The 19069-nt window shown below is 55.9% G+C and overlaps 4 protein-coding genes across 4 annotated transcripts; 1 reads left to right on the plus strand and 3 right to left on the minus strand.

Annotated features, from left to right (window-relative positions):
- Positions 1 to 296: 296 nt before the first annotated feature.
- GLRG_08871 (acetyl-CoA acetyltransferase) lies at positions 297 to 1837 on the minus strand (the record flags this gene model as incomplete). Its single annotated transcript, XM_008099556.1, has 4 exons — positions 297 to 724; positions 828 to 1404; positions 1479 to 1659; positions 1773 to 1837. 4 exons carry the CDS (start codon positions 1835 to 1837, stop codon positions 297 to 299), a joined length of 1251 nt encoding a protein of 416 aa, XP_008097747.1.
- Positions 1838 to 2863: 1026 nt separating this feature from the next.
- Positions 2864 to 3905, minus strand: GLRG_08872 (uncharacterized protein; the record flags this gene model as incomplete). The annotated part of the gene is made up of 2 exons (XM_008099557.1): positions 2864 to 3215; positions 3295 to 3905. The coding sequence occupies 2 exons, from the start codon at positions 3903 to 3905 to the stop codon at positions 2864 to 2866; spliced, it is 963 nt and encodes a 320-aa protein (XP_008097748.1).
- A 2778-nt stretch (positions 3906 to 6683) lies between these two features.
- On the plus strand, positions 6684 to 7397 carry GLRG_08873 (uncharacterized protein; the record flags this gene model as incomplete). Its single annotated transcript, XM_008099558.1, has 1 exon — positions 6684 to 7397. The coding sequence occupies one exon, from the start codon at positions 6684 to 6686 to the stop codon at positions 7395 to 7397; it is 714 nt and encodes a 237-aa protein (XP_008097749.1).
- A 3183-nt stretch (positions 7398 to 10580) lies between these two features.
- GLRG_08874 (uncharacterized protein) lies at positions 10581 to 13027 on the minus strand (the record flags this gene model as incomplete). Its single annotated transcript, XM_008099559.1, has 3 exons — positions 10581 to 12547; positions 12665 to 12848; positions 12983 to 13027. The coding sequence occupies 3 exons, from the start codon at positions 13025 to 13027 to the stop codon at positions 10581 to 10583; spliced, it is 2196 nt and encodes a 731-aa protein (XP_008097750.1).
- Positions 13028 to 19069: the final 6042 nt, after the last annotated feature.

Below are 19069 nucleotides of genomic sequence, written 5' to 3' on the forward strand. Positions count from 1 at the left end.
GTCTCCCGGCACGAATGTTGTATGTTTCACGAGGTCATCACGAACGTTATGGACACGTACATAGACAGTATATAAAAGGCAGTGCGCATTCGAATTTCCAGAGCGGACCTCACCAAATGCCATGAATACATGTCGTGGCATCGTAGAAACGTAACCTCAGCACGTCCTCGGGGGGTGAATGATTAAGAAAAATACACGCTTGGTGGTCATACACTTGGTTTTTTTTTCTTTCATTGTGCGATGCATATTCTCCTCATACAGTAAAATTGCCAACAAGGTGGGGGGTCCCTACTGATTTATACGACCTCGTTGACAAACAAACCCGCCATGCCCTGTCCCGTACCAATACACATACTCGTGAGCAGGATCTTCTTCTTGGTCCGGCGCAGCTCGCTCAGGCCCGTGACGATCTGCCGCGTGCCGGTGGCGCCGAGGGGGTGGCCGAGGGCGACGGCGCCGCCGCGGGGGTTCATCTTGGCCCAGTCGAGGGCGAGGGTGTCGCGGCAGTAGACTGCCATGCTGGAGAAGGCCTCGTTGATCTCGACGACGTCGATGTCGTTGAGCGACAGGTTGTAGTGGGAGAGCAGCTTCGGGATGGCGATGGACGGACCGATGCCCATGATGCGCGGGGCCAGGCCGGCGATGGTGGAGCCGACGTACTTGGCCAGGATGGGCTGACCGAGCTTGACGGCCGTCGAGCGCTTCATGAGGAGGACGGCGGCGGCTTTTTGGAATTGCGCTTGGTCAGCATGGTGTAGATTGAAAAAAGAAATGCATGACAGAGGAGCAGATAAAGGAGAAGAAGACAGAAAGGTGCGTGAACTCACCTCCGTCAGTGACCTGACTGGCGTTGCCTCCCGTGGTGGTGGGACCCCATTGGGGAAAGGCGGCGCGGATCTTGGCCAAGCTCTCGGGGGTCGTGCCGGGCCGGATACCCTCGTCCCTCGTGAGAGTGACCTCCTTGGCCTCACCGTCGGGGCCGATGACCTTTGTCTTGATGGGCACGATCTCGTCGTCAAACCAGCCGGCCTTCTGGGCCTTCTCGGCACGCTGGAAGCTCTCGGCGGCGTACTTGTCGAGCTCTTCGCGGTTGAGGCCGAAGTCGCGCGAAACGTTCTCCGAGGTCCAGCCCATGGGCTGCATGCAGTCGGTGGCCTCCTGGCTCTGCGAGGTGACGGCCTCATCAAAGGGCTTGTCGAGGGCGTCGCCGCCGACGGACATCTGCTCGGCGCCGAGTGCGATGCCGACCTCGATGTCGCCGGCGCTGATGGCGTTGGCGATGTCGGCCGTGGCCATGAGACCCGACGAGCAGAAGCGGTTCAACGAGTAGGCACCGGCGGTGTTGGGGAAGCCCGCTGCAAGTGCGGCGGCGCGGAGCTTGTAGGCGGCTTTGCCATCCGAGACCTGGCGATCGGGGGGTCAATTGCTGTGGTAAATGTTTGGGGGAAAGCCGTCGCGAGTGCGTCGTCACAACATACATTGCCCATGCAGATATCCTCAACCACGGCGGGGTCGATCTTGGATCGCTCGCGAACCTCCTTGAGGAGGGCGTAGATCATGTACTCGAGGGTCGTGTCCTTGAAGCCACCCTTCTTGGCCTTGGCCAGAGGCGTGCGGATGGCTAATGTGATGACGATATCATCGGGGTTCTTGGATTGGCTGTACAGAGACGAAAACGTCAGTCGCTAGTTGGTCCGTAAGGGGAGGGATCGAAAGTGTATTTGGGGGGAGGGGGGACGGCGACAATCACATGTGCGGACGGACAGACGTACATCTGGTTGATGGCACTTCCTGGGGCCAGGTGCTTTACAATGGAGCCGATTCTCTCGAGAGCCATGATGTCCGATGGGGGAGGGTATAATGACTGTGGTCGGAGTAGTAGCAGAATAAAGGGGGGGGATAATAAAAGAAGCAACAGAGGAGAAATAAGCTCAAGAGTTTCCGTCTTTGGTCATGGAAGAAGGGAAGGCGGGGAGGGGGCCATAAAGTAGACGACGTGGTTCATGGCGGCTTAAGCTGCCGGCAACCGCCCCCCAAGCGTATCCCCCGGCCAAGCGCAGCGGCTGTGGGGGAATGACAAACGGACCGAGGCATCTCGGTCACTGAGTCGGACCAGTAACGTTTCAGCGTCCAGGTAGCGCTGAGTCTGGGGTACAGTAGCGCGCACGAGTCGTTACCGCGTGTTAGAGATTGGCCGGCCAAGGGACCTGCTCACTAACAGCCACCATCATCAGCGTATTAAAGCTCTTCTCGACTTTAAAGATGCTTTCCTGGAGGCCCATCTACTTGGTCAACGTCTAGACCTTGTGCTTTTATGAGTCCTACGATGAATGCCCTTACAGAAAAAAATGTCCTATATCGGGAAGAAACGCTCGGTATGGCATACGAGTGTGGTTCTGAGGGCGCGACCATGACCATTGATTGTGCTGTAGCCTTTGGTCGATATGCCGACTTTAGCCCGAGGGTAAATACAACCAACGCATTGATAGCATAGCCGGGGATGCAGGGGCAACACAAAAAAAAAGAGAGAGAGAGAGAGAGAGAGATCCCAGTTGAGATCTTTTATATTCATTCATGTCCAAGAACTCTTGAATATATTCTCTCATACCGTTTCAAATCCGCGGGGACTACATGCGCCCATCATCTATATACATCCTGTTCGCCCCCATTCTATGTATGCTCCGGTTCGACAAATAAAAAGATTACAAGTACAAAACTCATGTCGGGGAATTGCCTCTATATCCCATCCGTATATGCGGCAGATTATCAGTTGATGCCGGTACTGTTTCCGATTCCATGTCGTGATGAGGAAGTGAATCCTTTTCGAAGTGCTCTCATTATGTATCTACGATGGTCATTTGAATCATGAGGTGAGGGTGAATGCAACACCGGCAATGGTTGCTGCCAGCGCAGCAAGAATCGGGGCGCTGCCTCGGGCTGCAGCACTGTTGCTTCCAGACTGGGGATTGACTCCGGTAGCGCTCATTCCCAGGTACCATGCGCCAATGTCGGTAAGCTTGCCGTCGTTGTTGAGGAAAGCACTGTTAGGGCCGACGTTGCTCGTCTTGGAACGGAAGGCGCCAAAGTAGGAGTACCGCTCAATGTAGTCGATGCGATCAAAGTAGTCGGCGCTCATGTTGTAGAACTCCTGGGCGTTGGAAAGATCCTGGTTGGCGTAGGCGTACTCGGTGATCCAGATCTTGGTGTCGGGGAAACTGCAGGTTTTGTCAGCGTCGTGAGAAGCAAGACGGGCTACCGAGAGCGTTGGGGGGGGGGGGGGGGGGGGGCACATACTTGGCAACGCGCTCGCCGATATGGCTGGCAAGACCGGCAAAGTTGTCATACCAATGGACGGGGAGGAAGTCGTAGGTGCAGTTCTTCTTATCCCCCCCCGCGCTGATAATCTCAGAACAGTTGCCCAGGAACTGTTTCAACCACGGCAGCCCGCCTGGAGCGCCGGTGCAGGCAGGCAAGCCGACCTTGACGCCGAGCTCCTGGAGAGGGATGAAGTTGGCGACCCAGGCTTTGGCGGCGACGGCAGGGGCGATGTTGCTGCCGCCGTACTGCGTGGGCCCGTCGGGTTCGTTGAAGCCTAGGGCGTGGGTGATGTTGATGCCCTTGTCGTCGATCAAGCTCTGGACGCTCTTGAGGAATGTAGTGTCTTCAGGGTTGGACGAGACACCCCACATCATGGGGACGAACTCGAATCGGTCCTGGGGTATTGACGAGAAGGCCGGGCTGGGGATCTCCTGGTAGTTGTAGTACCATGTCAGGTCGGAGCCCTGTTGGACCCAGACCTTGTTGTCCTGGGGCCAATTGGGGTTGGGAGTGAAGACGAGACCGCGTTTCGAGGACGACGTTGCTGCCACGAGGGGCACAAGGGCGAAGAGGAATGTGGGGATCATCGTGATGGGCGGCGCAAGTGGGTGAGACCCTGTCGTTGGTTGGCAGGTGCAACGGCGACGTGAAGATTCGCGACGTTTGGACAATGGGAGCTGGATATGGACCGCGGAGACTGCGAGCTTGTCGACGCGATTTTCAATTGAACGAGCGTGGAAGAGCACTTGCAGGTCGGGTATGCAACGAGCACTGGAAGCGAGCGATACAGGATAGGAATGCTTAAAGGAAGAAGGATAGCAATTGAGCGACCGAACAAGCAAGCATGGGAATTCAAGGGCCAAATGGAAAGCAAGCGAGCAAAAGACGAGGAAGGGTGGGAGCGGGAGAGGAAACGGGATGGGCGGACAGGTGCCTTTGTTTTCATTGTCTCGCAGCCCTGGAGCCAAGACCCAAGTTCCCAAGCCCAAGTCCCAATGGGAAGCCAAGATGAATGGTGATGCAAGTAAGCTAGATAGCTAGACAGATAGCGTGGATGGTTGCCCTTTGTGGTTACCTTGATAAACCACTAACCTACCTATCGTATCCGTACCTACTTGTGCGGGAGAGAGGGGCCGAACCCGTCCCATGCCATGTCCCGTTCTGTCGGGGCAGGCCTTGTACTAATATTGGCAGTGGCGTTGGCCTTCGTTCAGGTTGGCGTTTTGGATACTGGGACCGGCGTGCATCAGTAGCGCCTCTGCGAAAAACACCGGCCGCTGGCTGGACAGCAGGTCAGGTCTTCAGCTCAGCTTGTAGCGTCGCCTTATCCGAATTTAACCATACCATACGAGAAGCGGGCTCGCCTGTCCATTAACGCCTAAAGGTGATGATATCCTTTGTCCCTCGGACTTGGCAGCGAGGCCGAGACTCGCCCTCTCCTTGGCCAATGAGGGCGACATGCGTCCAGCAAAGAGCAATCATTACCCCTGGACACACATGGATGCTCGGCGTCTCCCTTATCAAGATTACCGGTAGGCATACCTACTGCAGAGCATCTGGATGGATGGATGGATGGATGGATTGATGGACGGGTGTTTAGCGTGCCTAGTGGGACGTGTGTCGCAGGGATAAATGGATGACGGCCGCAGGAACGGGTAGCGTCTTGTTGAGGCACCTAGATGCTAGGTACGTAGGCAGGTACGTAGGTAAGCTGGTAAGGAGCGAAGGAACGATGAAAACAAGACCTGCCTGGAAGGTACCCTGAGCTGAGCGTGCGTGTTCTTGCCTCGTGTGATACGATACGACACGACATGGGCTTTCTCGGCCAGCGCCACTCATCAAACGAAACAGCCACTTGGATACGTACCTCACTCACAACCTAATATGTACCTACGCACGGCTTTAACTCAACCGGGCATGGGTCTTCCCTTCCGAGCCCTGCCTCATCTAGCCCCGCCGCTCCTTCACTGTGGTCTCTGTGTTCATGCCCTACATGCACCCCTAAATTTTCACCGTCCTGCGTGCCGGCCGTAGGAAGATATGCTGCTGATACAGCACACCTTCACCAACATAACAATGTGGAACAGCTTATGGGTCGACCTAACTGCAATCTTGATTACCAGTTCTTCTACCATGCATGATTTTGTTGTTTTCCCAACGTCAGAACGAAAGCTATTTCGTCCGGTGATGGCGAAAACTGTAGGCTTCTCGAAAACTACATGGTCTTATTCAAAATCCAACCCAAGATGAAAACTAGTCTGCTGTCCAGCTTCACAGACAGTCTCAGGGCTTCCCGTCCAGACAACCTGTCCTATAATATGTTTCAACCAAGGCTAACCATAGCAAATGGTGATCTACAAAACACATGACAGAGTCCATTCTACCTGTGAGGCTGCATATAATCCCAATATCGCCAGCATTGTGGACGCATACACGAGAAGCTAAGTAGGAGAGAGTATATACTCTTTCACATTAAAAGCCCCAACATAGAAGCTCAGAAAAAAAAAAAAAAAAAAAAAAACAGTCAACGACTTCGTTCAAGACGTTGCACGATGGGCAATCGTCGAGGTTGAATCCTAGCAATGCTTACTCGACAAGCTCCTCATACGACGCCCAGTCCGGTGGACTGCAACTGACACGCCAGACAAAGGCTACATGTGTCGACCTGAGCTTCCACACGCCACGGGACGGAAGGGCCTTGTCAAAAGACCGCTTGAGAAACCCGGTCACGCACCGACAGCGCAATGTCGATCCTACGCAGTTTTCTGCTTCTCACTCAGGGCAACCTCATGGTTTCTGCTGAGACTTATGGCCTTGGTGGACCCCGACACAATGCTGCCGAAGATGGCTCAGTAGACCCGGGCCGATCAACAAAGCCGCCACGCGCCGCACGGGGTCCAACGGGTGACTGCCGGAGACTTCAAAGCCATCTTCCTGGCCGCCCTGTTGAGCCAAAAGCTGGAATCTCTGCAGGCGTTCCGAGAGGATCTCGAAGACCCAGCAAGACTGAATGCTCTTTGAGAAGCAACCCCGATCCAGCGGCTCTTCGTGGCGTTCGGTATAGTTAACTTTGAGCAGCACATGGACGGTGGCAACCTCCCAGGTAGCTGTAGTGGATTCTCGGGGTGGTGGTATACAGCCCGGCTGCTTGGCGGCAGCGGATCAGGGATCTAAGGCTTGCCCAGCACTCAATAGAGTGTTTTTGGATGCAAATTGCGGCCTGGATCCAGCAGCCACAAGGTACCAAGTTTTAGATGGCACTGACCGACGAAGAGTAGGGCGACAAGAAGAGACAGAGGCCACAGCACCGAAGAGGGAAGAACTTTAAGATTACTACCCCGAACAAAGTCTTGCAGAGGCGGAAAATGACGGACCCCTCCGCCCTCCGGCGACACTTGCAAGATCCGAAGACTAGCGGCGTACATATACACTCCCGCAAGTTCATGATCGACATGATATGCGGCACCAGCACAACTCTGCAGCCCGGAGGCTACAACGAGTCGGCCTTCGCATACCGATATGCCACCGGCGCTTCCGGTATCACCATCGGGCATGTGCCGGACCACATCAGGATGAGCACCTTGGGAATTGCCGGCCACCACATGTTTGAGAACTATGACCCCGTCGTTCAGGAGGCGAGCCCGGTACGACAGCAGAGAATCCCCATAACAAGCCGGGCCGGGTCGCAGACCAAGACTACGCGAATACTATTCGGTCACGGCAAAGCGGGGGGCATCAACTGGAACGGCGTCAGGAGCCTCATCGCGGCTCCCGGGTTCGAGGTGCGCAAGGAGCGATACTCGAGCCACATGATTGCGTTGACCGAAAAGGTCCGGGCTCCGCGACTGCCTGTGTCGAAGCCGAGTACCTGCATCCACCCTCCCCACCCGCAAACCACCGGGATCTCGGAAGACACTGGTGCTCGTGGCGACAGCAGCTTGACGCGTTCTTCAACGTCGACAAGGTCAAGATCGGGGCGTACGACCAATTCGCAGGCGGAGGCTGACATGAAGGGTAAGAGATGCATGCGATTATTCGTCCGCAGTTGCGCGTTGTGCGGATCCGGATGCCCGGGATAGGTGTTGTGGCGTGTTGTTCTGGACTCGTCGACGCCGGCACTCCCGCTACCTCGGCCGAGAACGGCATATCTCCTCCTCCCCGTCCTCTCCTCTGGCTGGCCACAGCCACGAAACCCCCGCCGCTCGACGAGGAACACGTAATCCCCCTGGAGGAGGAGGAGGAGGAGGAAGGACAGCGGAATTATGTAGGATGGCGACAAAGAAACCCGCCCGACCTTTGCACCCCTCCCCCGCCGCGTTGCTGCCCTTTTGAAGGGTCTGCTGGTCGATGAGCGCGGTGCCTTGGATGGAATACATTTGTTATAGAAAGGGGAGGAAAGGAGGGGGATTGTTGGGCTCATTCGGGTATGAAGGGTGTACGGTTGGAAGCCGCATCACCATAGTGAACGAATGTTTCTTTCGACAGAGTTGCCGACTCGGTATTTGGTGCTGGTATCCAAATCCACGTCGCGCCCGCGCTTCCTTCGTATCACTGCAACGGCATCATCCCATAGTGAACTACATGTCTGCATTGCTGTACCGTGTCAAGACATGGGATATCATATGGAATCGCCTCAGCTGGGGCTTGGTGACGTCTACGTTACAATCACATGGCCAGTATAACAGGTTTAACAATGTCAAAAGGATTATGATTATCAGGAGACTATCCCATATGTAACATACCGAAAACCCAGTTGATCCCCCGAAACCAGTTCCAAAAAAGCAAAACGAAGGGTATAATGCTATGTGCAGCCCACCATGTTCTTGTTGTGTTCCCGTGTATCCGATTCCCGACCAAGTCCTGGTCTCCCGTCGTGCCGCCTCCCGCCCCCAGTATCCTGTACAATGGACCTCCGTAGCCGGGTCCGAGCCCATCCGCCGTCCCCCGACTCCTGTTCCCGATTCTCCCCGTTCTATTGCCTGGCCCATCCTTCCCTGTCACGCCCGTAGGAATAAATGCAGTTGTATGAAATGTATCAAAGAAGAAAATGAGAGGAAGAGTGTGAGAAATGGAGGTGTTGTAAATCGCGGTGTAAGTTGTGCCTTTGCAGCGTGTGGTGATCTGAGCGATGGGGGAAGAGGGAGGGGATTGTGTAACTCATTGCAGTGCATTGCATGTGTAGAAGGAGATAGCGGCAGTGGTTGTGAGATTACCGAGGCGCAAGTGTCGATAAGCGATGGAGGACACCGCAGAACCTGATGGCCAGGTTCGTTAGCGGTACGCCTAGGGTGTTTGGTCGCATCGAGCATTCGTAATCCAGATCGGCCGGGCCTTTGGGAGGGTGGCAGCGAGGATTCGTGTTTGGGGGAAAAAGATGCGCAAAAATGTAACCAAGTCTATCGCCAAATAGGCTAAACAGAAACGCCGGTGTATCCATCACTCTATCTGACACCAGGAGATGCCAACAACAGCGAGTTCTGAAACAAGGTTAAGAGACGTTCCGAGCGAGTGAGGAAGGATAGCGGTGTGGAATATTGTTGACAACCGATACGACGACGACGACTACAAGGCAGTCGCGGCCCGTGGAGGTACGCGCCGCTAGCGGCCTTGTTGTCGGATGGGACATCAGACCGCGCCCCCCACCCCGTATGCCGATCTCGGGGTCTGGAGTGTCCGCCCGAAGGTTCAAGTTGGAGGGTCGGAACGGCTGCATGTAAATAAGGTCAGCCGCGCCACCCGCGTCGGTAAGGCGACGCTATCGCCGCCAAGACAGGCTTTGGCTATTGAGGGGGTGGAGGAGCTTCCAGCCGTTGGCTTGGAAAATCGACTTCCTGGCGAGGCCGCCTCTTCCGCATGTCTTTTCCGTAATGAACAACCCATGTTCCCGTTTGGGGTGGCAGAGGGACACTACGATTCGGTGAGAAGCCGTGTGAATGGTTCGGGTATGCCCTTGGGATCCATGTACCTATGGGAGGCGGGAACGCCAATGCACGACCGAAGTACAGGCGGGAAAGCAAGCGAGTGGTCGGGAAGTGAGTCGCGTGCAGAGGCTGGCGGGCACTGGAATGGGAGCAGGCGGAGAAGGCGCCGTGCCGTTGGACGGCTTCCTGACGCAGATGATGTACGTCATGCACGCCGGACGGGTGCAGGCGACCCCCTCGAAAAGACCATCACCAGATACACCCCCAACCCATGATGAAATCAAAGTGCACAGCCAATGAGGGGTAAGCTTGAGGCTCTGGGCTCCAATGCGTTATCGATCCGCACACGAGCGAGGTGCTGTCGCGATAAGCTCAGTCGCACTGTCGTCCTTAGTGGCCAGGAGGATCGAGTCCGAGCCCCAATCCCTTCAACATCGTCATGTGTCGCCGAAAGGTTCATCCTTGATGAGTTTTGGCGGGGACAGGACAGGACAAAGAGGGACCACTCGAGCGATGCGAGGCGTCGATGCGTCGGAGAAAGTGGCTCGTCCTTCGATATTGATGCCGGGAAGTGGAGCAGGCGGTACGGGCGGGCGAAAGCGGGGCCTCAGTGGTCCGCCGACTCCATCCAAATCGGGAAAAGTGGATTCGACCACGATGACGCCTATTGGCTTGCGCCACAGCAGCTGACAGACAGCCCCCCCCCCCCCCCCCACCCCTCCCTCCAACGACCCCACCCATCCACACGGGGACAGACACGACGAGAGTGACTGACTGACTTGACCGGGGAGAGGGACTAAAATAAGGAGAAAAAGGATGTGCGTGTGAGAGAGAAAGAGTAAAAGTGTGTGAGTGTGTGAGTGTGTGTGTGTGTGTGTGTGTGTGTGTGTGTGTGACATGTGAAGGGGAGGGGAGGGGATGGGGGAAACATCCGCGGACCCCTACACCCTCCTGCTCTCGCACTCAACCCACCCAGTATCCCAGTCCAAGGTGGTAGCCTGCCATCCCCAATCAAGTCAACGACGTGCAGCTTGCACTCCCCCCCGCCGACGTCTCTTGATGCTTCTCTCAGCTTGTCGTTTGCATCCCGTACTTGGTCCCTCCTCTTGATCCCATGGCCATGTTCACGCGCTCGCCTGCCCGCACACCCACCCCTCGTACCCCTGACAGTAGTGGTGACTCATGCCCGTCATTCTTACCACGACTTCTCGCTAGGCTTATCACGTTTGTGCCTCACAAGACGCGAAATCCAATTGTCGCCCTTCGTTTCCGAGAGCCGTCCCTCACCTGGTCCACAACCATGCCACCCTTCCCTCACTCCCGCCTGCAGGCCTCACGGCTTCATGCGCGTTGCGCCCCGTCCCCGTACCCGTCACCACCGTAGACTTGGTGACTGGGGGCATGGTGCGTATTCATGGGCTGATACTGCTCCGCGTATGTCGTAGGCGCGTGCATCGCCGGTATCGTAGGATCCCAGCGTCCCGAACCCATCGAGGGTGCGTGATGGTTCCCAAGTGGCGCGTGCATCCCGCTGCCGTACGAATGCGTCGTCATCGACCGGTTGTCGTAACCCGTCACTGCTGGCAAAGGCGCAGCGAGGCGGAGTCCGGATTGTCGCGGGGATACCGCTGTGAGTGCTGGCGAAAGATTGCGAGGGCCTGGTCCCGTCGAGTACGCTGGCCAGCTGTGTGTGCTGCCGCTGATTGATCTCGGAGATGTCAACCCCTCTTGGTGAACATGCGAGGCGACACCGTACGATCCGACATGGTCCGAGGCGACATTCGGCGCCGGCGGCGTCGGAAGTGGCGGGGGGTATGCACTGACTGGTGTTGGCGTCAAGAGATGAGATGCCGGCAATGTCGAAGAGGGGCTGGCGCTGTATTTGCCAATGATCTTTTTGAGTGCTGACTCGAGGATCTTCCATGGGAACACCTTGACATCCTTCTCAATGTTTCTTGGTTTCGGGTTCGGGAATGCCATGATGATCTTGAAGAACTCCTCCGAGTCCGCCTTGGCCTTGCTGACGGTCAACGGGCGGAAACCCTCGAGGTTGCGGCGAATGCGGTTCTTCTCCTCGACCGTGAACCTGGCCGGAGCGACAACGAGTTGCTCAAGAAGGTAGATGGTGTCCACCGATGTCACGTAGCATTCGTTCTTCTCGGCCCACCAGATGCAGCTGATGCAGATGCTATTGGGTGGTCGCTCGTTGACGTTGACCGATCGGAAGCTTGTGGTCAGCGTCGATCCCGTCTGTTTCTTGTTGAACATGACGATGCGTCGGCGGTTGGACCATTCCTCCGGCGTCCAGTCCACTGCCATGGAGTCGAGCTTCCCCTGAATCTTCAGGACGGCCTTGTTGGAGTAAGAGCCCCAGTGGTTGTACCCCGATTGCTGTCCTCCCCCAGGTGAGCTGGGAATAGAGCTGGTCCGAACGAGCTGAGGGGTTGTCGCAGAGGGCATGGGCAACGGCGTCAGACTTGGGCGAGATATCTGCGTGTGTGTGATGGGGGGGCCCGGCGTTCTTCCGTACGCCTGCCATCCCGCCATGGGCGGGCGGAGCGGCGGCGGCACCGCACGCGAGTAGTGTTGCTCCGCAAAGGAGTTGGTTCGATAGGCACTGAGCATATTGTTACCGTTGTTGTGATCTTGCGAAAAGTTGCTCCCATAGGGGGTTGGTGCCGGTTGCTGCGGCGCCGTTGCAAAGTCGTACGTATTTGTACTGGCCTCGTTCCCCAGCTGAGTGCTTGCTGACCTGGGGGACTGATGTTGTTGCTCAGGTGACTTGGACACCTTCCTCGTGATGTCGTCTGAGCTAGCACCTGGGCCTGCTTCGTGATATACAAACTGCCCTGCCGCAGTCCTCGAGACTTCCTCGCCGCTCTCGGTTTCAATCAGGAGCGTAACTGGCACGTTCTCATTGTTGCAGCTGGTGACCCCAAATGGCGGCGCCTCGGCTGAGATGGTCAGCATGTAGCCGTTGCTGTCCTGAGAATCCTTCATTGCATGCCCCGAGACCTTCTGCACCCCGAAAACGAGAAATAAGTACGGTGACATGCCGAGGAGATCGTACGGCGACGAAACTTTGACCATGACCTTTGTGCCAGCCATCCCGGAGCTTGGTTGGCAGGACACGACCGATGTGCCTACGCCGACAGGCATGTACGAGCCGACCGCGCTGTTGGCTGCAAATGCATCCTGGTTCATTTGGGCTGCGGTGAGCTGAGCCGCACCGCCGTGCTGGGCGGGATAGCTTTGCGAACCATACTGCTGGTAGGCAGCTTCCTGATACCCACGGGAGGCATCATACCCTGTAAACAAGCACGGGGTGCGTTAGCCAAGTGACCCCGAACATCGAGACAGGTTTCTTCTCGTGGTTAAAGAGACCAAGAAGCTTTCCAGACCCGCGTGAGAGCAGTAGAGCTTACCGTGGATTGGGCCAGCCTGTTGTTTACCGTAGTGGGACATGGGGAGGAGACCACCTGGCGGGGAGTCGCCCCGAAGGTCTCCGTTTGCCCTTGCAACTGCCTCTTCGTACTTGAGAGTCACCGTCTCGGGCGAGTCGAGGCCTTCCTCGCCGATGATGATTGGTCTTTGAGGGTGGAAGTCGGGCTGTTTTGATGAAGCACAACAAGTCAGCCTTGCAACACTCTTTGAACCAACTCGGGCCGGCCACTCTAGCTATGCTTTCTCAACTGCGTCTCGGAAGTGGCTCGGTTCCACACTGTCCAGAGGGCTTGACTCACCTCGAAATGCTTGTAGGAAGCACACTCAAACTTCGCAGCAGACATTCAAGCTGTAGAGATGGGTGCACCTGGGAAAGGATGTCTGGTTCGGTGTCGGGGAAATGCAAACCACTGTTTCGGGAGCGGTGTTGCAACGACAGGAGGAGGAACTATAGCCTTGTGGGACCGTCGAGGGACAAAGGGAGAAAGGGAGAGATATGTCTTGCGATCGCTGTGGTTAGAGACCCGGTCCAGTGTTATCGAGCGAGCCAAGGATAAGTGCGAGCCAAGGGAGGATCCCTAGTGGGTAGAGGAGCGTCAGTCTCAGAAGATTCTCCCGACAGGATTGGTATGAGACACCGTGCTCAGATATGTGGATGGCGTTTCCGAACTGGCTGGTGGCGCTGCGAATTTGAGATGATGGGCTCCACTGGTTTGCAAACCGCCGACGCGACTGGAATCGAAAGAGAAAGATAGGGAACTGCTGGATGGTTCGGTTCGGTTGACGTTGCCAGGTCAAAAATGAACGATGTCGGAATGAGAGAAGTTTGAAGAATTAGGAAGGCTGAGAAGACAGCCAGGACCAGCGATCTTAAAACCAAGACCCAATTCTTCGATGGCAGCTTTTTCGCAACAAGATTCAGATTGATGCAGCCGTCATTGGTCGCCGGGGTGCTGGCAAACCGAAATCTGAGATCAAGCTCCGGGAGGATCCAAAAATTCCAACGCAATGGTTACCAGTTGAAAGGCCTTCGCGCGGCTGGTCTATTCATTGGAATGGAGGTTAGCTAGGGTGTACTCTTTCTCTCTTGGTTGAGAGGTCGGTGCTCCTTGGCAGGAACTGCTGGCTGGATGGGCGGCAGGCCGCAGGACGAACCATCATCGGCTTCCTGCTGGAGTTCGTGGTCCTGCCACCAAGCGCAAGCGGAGGAAGGGGGGATCACGTACTCAACCGTTGAGACTGGGGCGCTTGCAAGAGCCGTGTCCAATGACGGGGCTCGGAGTCGTGGACAAACGGGATGATGCGGTTCGCGATGCCGAACGTGTGGAGCTGGACCAAGCTTCGTTTGTTTGTTCGTCCTGCAGACCGATGGCGAACCTGTTCGCGCGGGGACAAGAGCAAATTAGAAACAAGCTCCAAAGAACACCAAGTCCCAAGGTTCCGTAGCAGCACTTGTGCGTTTCCTTTGGCAGACGGGAGGCAGATATGCGGAGGCCTGGCAAAGCCGCCAGATATCGAGTGATGGGTGGACAGGGTGTGCGGGCGGGCTTAGAAATGGGTAGACTGCGAATGGAGATGGAGAGGGTGAGGGAGAGACGTGGACTCAGAAAGGTCAGACTCTGTCGCTGATTTTGTTGCGGGGGGGTGAAGGAGGTAGATGAGGAATGTTGACAAAGTACGGGCAAGTGGTGTTGCATTTCTCGCAAAAGTTTGATGGACAGATGGCAAGGCAATCGGCCGGTCTCCTTGCAGGGACGGGTACGTGTTATGAGCGTGAAGGGAAGACAACGACGAGTCTGTGGCGACACAGAGGTTGCGGCCGGGTAGATAGATGGATCCACACGAAAGGAACAGGGACCTAGCGAAGATGGTATTGCTTTTCCTCTGCTTGCCGCACTAACAGGAAGCTCACGCACCAATAGCTCTGTACGGGGGGGATCCTGACAACCCTCCCTTACAGTAGCACACCTGGTAGTTTCTTTTCCAGGAGGGCTCTAGAGGTCTCTTTCCCTGGTCAGTCGAGGTAGTATGGTCTACGGGTGACCTTCTGGTGGGGGAAGAAGCGGCCAAGGAGCGATCCAAGGCCGGGTACCATTTGTGGGGTTGAGGAGGGGAGAGAGAGAGAGAGAGAGAGAGGAGGGGGTGGGTGAAAAGGTACCGGGACGCTCAAGACTCAAGATATTTGCGTATGCAAAGAGAGACTGGGAGAGGAGAGCTGGGGCAGGGATAGGGCCGCCGTTGGGATGCGTGAGTGCAGTTGTCTTTTGAGCTGCAAGGCTCCATTGAACTGAAGAGAAAGGGTGGGGGAGCTGGAGTCAGTCCTCCACCAAGGTGGGCGCGTGTCGGAGTGGCTGTAGTTGTGGGCGATGAGGATGTGCGGGAACAACTGCTTCAGCTGGGCAGAGGTGGCATGCAGCCAGGGGACACTGGAGAGAGAGAAAGAGAGAGAGAAGCCGGGGGGGGGGGGGGGGGGTTGGCAAGGGCCTTGGAATAGGGCTGCCGCAGTGTTCATGTGCTGCTTGCTGCTCTGGTATGCTACTCGGACACAGCGAAAGAGCTTGGCAACTCTCTCTCGCCAGAGACGAGACACGGGGCTGCAGTGTCAAAAGGCTAAGAGAAGCAAGAGGAGGAGTCTCTCCTGTAAGGAGACTGAAGGGGGATGATAGACAGCTCGGATTAGGGAAAGAAAGGTACGGCTGTTGCAAGAAGAAGGGGAATGACAAATGACCAGGAACACCTAGGTACGTGTCGAGGAAGAGTGATGGCATGGGTCCGTAGCGGGCAGGAAAAGAGAGAAAGGGCGGGATTGAGAATAGAAAAAGGAATTATGGAGGATCCTTACTCGTCAAGATCGTCCGCGATGAGCGAAAGTGCAAGAAAAGCAGTGCCGGGGTACGCCCCAGTACGTACAGATGATGTGCGGACGTACAGATAGATGCTGCTGCGGATACTACATGCACCCAGTTGTTTGCGTGCACAGACTGGGGATTACAGGCCTCGCTGCTAATGTGAACAATCCGTGTAAGTCAATCCCGGTCTACCTACGGAGTATGTGGACTCGAAAGAGCAGAGTGGTGAGGGGGGGGTATAGACCTTGCCCGTCGTCGGCTTCGTCGTCGCTTGGCACACTGAATGGAATGGCCAAGAGGATGGTGGGAGAGGGAGCTTGGCCTTGACCTTAGGCTTGATCGAAAGGGATAGTGAGATAGCTGAGCTGGGCTGCAAAAGAGGAAGAGACTGGTGAGAGGAGAGGGGAGGGGTGTCTCACAGACGGACCCTTGGGCGTGTTTTGATCAACAATGCTATCCGGTAGAGCTGTGGGTGTCAATGTCTGTAAGCCTTGAGTTAGCGTGATTGGCCATAGCTCCTGTGAGCAGTTGCATCGAGCCCAATGAGCGGAAAGTATGGGATGAACAAGAGGAATGGGCTGTACTATGTAGACCGACTGTGGCATGTGGCCAGCATTAGGACGAACCGGGGCCGCTCTAACGGCATGGAGGGGTGCGGCGGTAGCCTGTGCAATCGGGACACGCTCCAGTGTCACTGGATCTGGCCTGGATACTACCGACCGGCTGAACCCTTGCATGCGTCCGTCCGCACCCAAAACCTTGCACAAGGCCTGTCAATCAATGTACAAGTACGAACGCCCAGGAGGGATACCCTAGCTTTGGGCGCCACATCATCCAATACAAACAAACCCTGGGTGCTCGTGTCGTTCAAAGGATGGAGGGGATGTGATGGAAGAGAAGGAGAGAAGGGGAGAGAGAGAGAGAGAGAGAGAGAGAGAGAGAGAGAGAGAGAGCGGGCATACGGCTGTAGAATCAGACTCGAGCCCATGCCTCCCCCAAGTGGCTGTATAGCTGGGGAAAAGGGTGCATTTTTGCTGGAACAGACATGGGAACTGGCGGGAAACCAGGTCTGAGGGGAGAAAGAGGAGACCGGGAGATCCGCGCAAAGGGATGTAACAGCTAAGGTAGGTAAGTAGCCTTACATCTGATTCAAAACCGTGAGATCCAGTGGAAGGCGTGGGCGTATGTATGTATTCGCTGGGGTCGACCTGTGTTGCGCGTGCGTGTTTGGTGTTTTGGTCAACCGGCCCCTTGTCTTTTTTTTTTTTATTACGCTTTCTAGACGATGCGGCTGAGGATGAGAACGACGGCGACGGCGACGACGACGACGACGAGGGTACAATGACTAACACTGCAGCACGGCAAGACCGGAAGGGCGTTGGCACAGGCCGCTGTCGTCTACGGCCAAGATGAGAGCTCGATGGAAATCTACAAAGATCTCAAGCCCGGCGAGCAATCTGGGCTGTACTTTTCCTGGAGCGAAATCAGTCATTTGGGGGTCACATTACTTGCTGGTGTCTCCTCAGCTTCCTGGGCTGCCGCGGCGCATCTGCCAAATGACGATCTTTGATGCCGCTGTGGAGTGGTTGCTAATTGTCCCGGCGGGGACAAAACGTCTGTCTTTCGACTAGGGGAAATGTACGTGTACTACTCACTCACTGGGGCTGGAAGACCACCTACAGGATGCTTACTTGTTTCTCTTCTCTGCTTCGGGCAACAGATCCTCAAGATCCCGACAGCCTTCCCCTGGTCCGTAGACGAAACGAGACGAAGGGTCGATGTGCACAGGCGAGCTTGGTGTCGTTGTTCCCCTCTCTTGTCACTCGTGCCTCGCTCCAACTTCCCAGTTTGTACGCGTGCGTTTCGGCGTTTATTGAGAGGGAGTGGGGGGGGGTTGATGTGATCTCGGAGCTTCCCTGGCCTCTCCCTAGCCTTTTTGTGCGCCTCCCCCGCCTTGCTTGGTCGTAGTGTCTTGCTGTCTTGCTGTCTTGCTGTTTCCTGCCACTATTATGATTAGTTATTGGCCAGCCTAAAAATGCTAATAGTGCAGGTGAGGCACTCGGCCCTGGTGGCGATCAGTGGATTCATCTTCCCGCTGGAGAATAGCGCGACTGTAACCTCGGCGGTGAAAGAGAAAGCTGTCGGGTCGGATCATTGAGAGAGACATAAGATTGAGCAAGGCTGGAGATTGCTGATGATCGGATCAGACATAGTTGCAAGGGACAGCATGTGCTCTGCATCTGATACCACTGCCGTGGCTCTTCGCTGTCTCCAGCGAGCCATCTTTCAGTACTCGATCTCTCTCTCTCTCTCTCACGCGCGCGCGCGCGCGCCTGCTCAGTGTGTGGGTGTGTGTGCGCGCACACACACACACCCCTTGCAGCCAGCAACACGACAGTGCAGCGAGTTTAAAGCAGCTGCATCTAGAGACGGGATGATCGACGACGGGAAGCAAGCCAGACGGCGACGCCTGTCGGGTGGTCCAATCAAGCTTGGCAGCTCTGCAGACCCAGGAAATTGAGCAAGATCAGCAAACCCCCCGTCGTTTCTGCCCGAACAAGCCCCCTCCCCCCCATCTCAGCTGAACGCCCTGTTTCTCGTCCCCTCCAACGACGCGTGAGCGCGTGTGTGGGTGAATGGGGAAGGGGGACATATTGGGGGTCCGGACAGGGTGCCGTCAGTAGCCGAAGCAAGATAAGCCAATCTGTCCAATGCCGAGCTCGTGTTGCCGTGAATGCCGATGCTGTCCAGTGCCCACAACTGAGGGTTGGTCCATAGCTAATGCTCCATTGATGATGGTCTTGAAGCTGCAAGCTCACAATTCTCTCTCTCTCAAAAGTTGCCTCTGTTCTATCCACAGGTACCTAGGGGATCGGGTGCTCTTCTGATCCAGGGATGCCACGCGGAGTGTGCCATATAAGGCAAGGCAAAGCCGGACATATAATACGGGTGCCTGGCTCAAATCTGGGCGGACGAGGATGTGGGTCCAAGGAGAGTAGGTAACAGAGAAACAGAGAGTTCAAGACTCACGAATTTAGCAAGGCCGTGGCGTGGCCCGTGAGTTGGCGTTGTCTTGTGCGGGAATAGGCGGACCTGGTGTCTGTTTGCCTCTGAATGTCAACTTTGTTCATTTGGATCCCGTAGCGCCCGTGTCTCGCTGTCATGTCAGGCACGCACGTACTGTTGGAAGCCCCCCGTTGGATGAACCTTCTTCGCTGTAAGTCTACCGTAACTAGCGGGCAGAGGGGACTTGATGGCGTCGACCAAGCTCCTAGCCTAGCGAGTGTGTCGGAGAGGCAACAAGCGTGAGACTTGTGTCTGAGATGTCTCTGTTGACAGCGATAGCTTGACGTGATGCGATGAGGTATTCGGAGAGAGCCGCAAGGGTAGGAGTGCGACGGATGGCCAGCAGCAACCAGAGGGACGGGCGTAGGGTGCGTTTTCAAAGTGCCAATATTGGTCAATGACGGGATCAGGAGTGTAAGGTATCCAAGTGTCAAAACTCAAACGTGCTGGCTAAACAACTAGCGTCGGATG

The sequence above is a fragment of the Colletotrichum graminicola genome, assembly GCF_000149035.1.
Source record: "Colletotrichum graminicola M1.001 genomic scaffold supercont1.43, whole genome shotgun sequence".
In the NCBI taxonomy this organism is placed as follows: domain Eukaryota; kingdom Fungi; phylum Ascomycota; class Sordariomycetes; order Glomerellales; family Glomerellaceae; genus Colletotrichum; species Colletotrichum graminicola.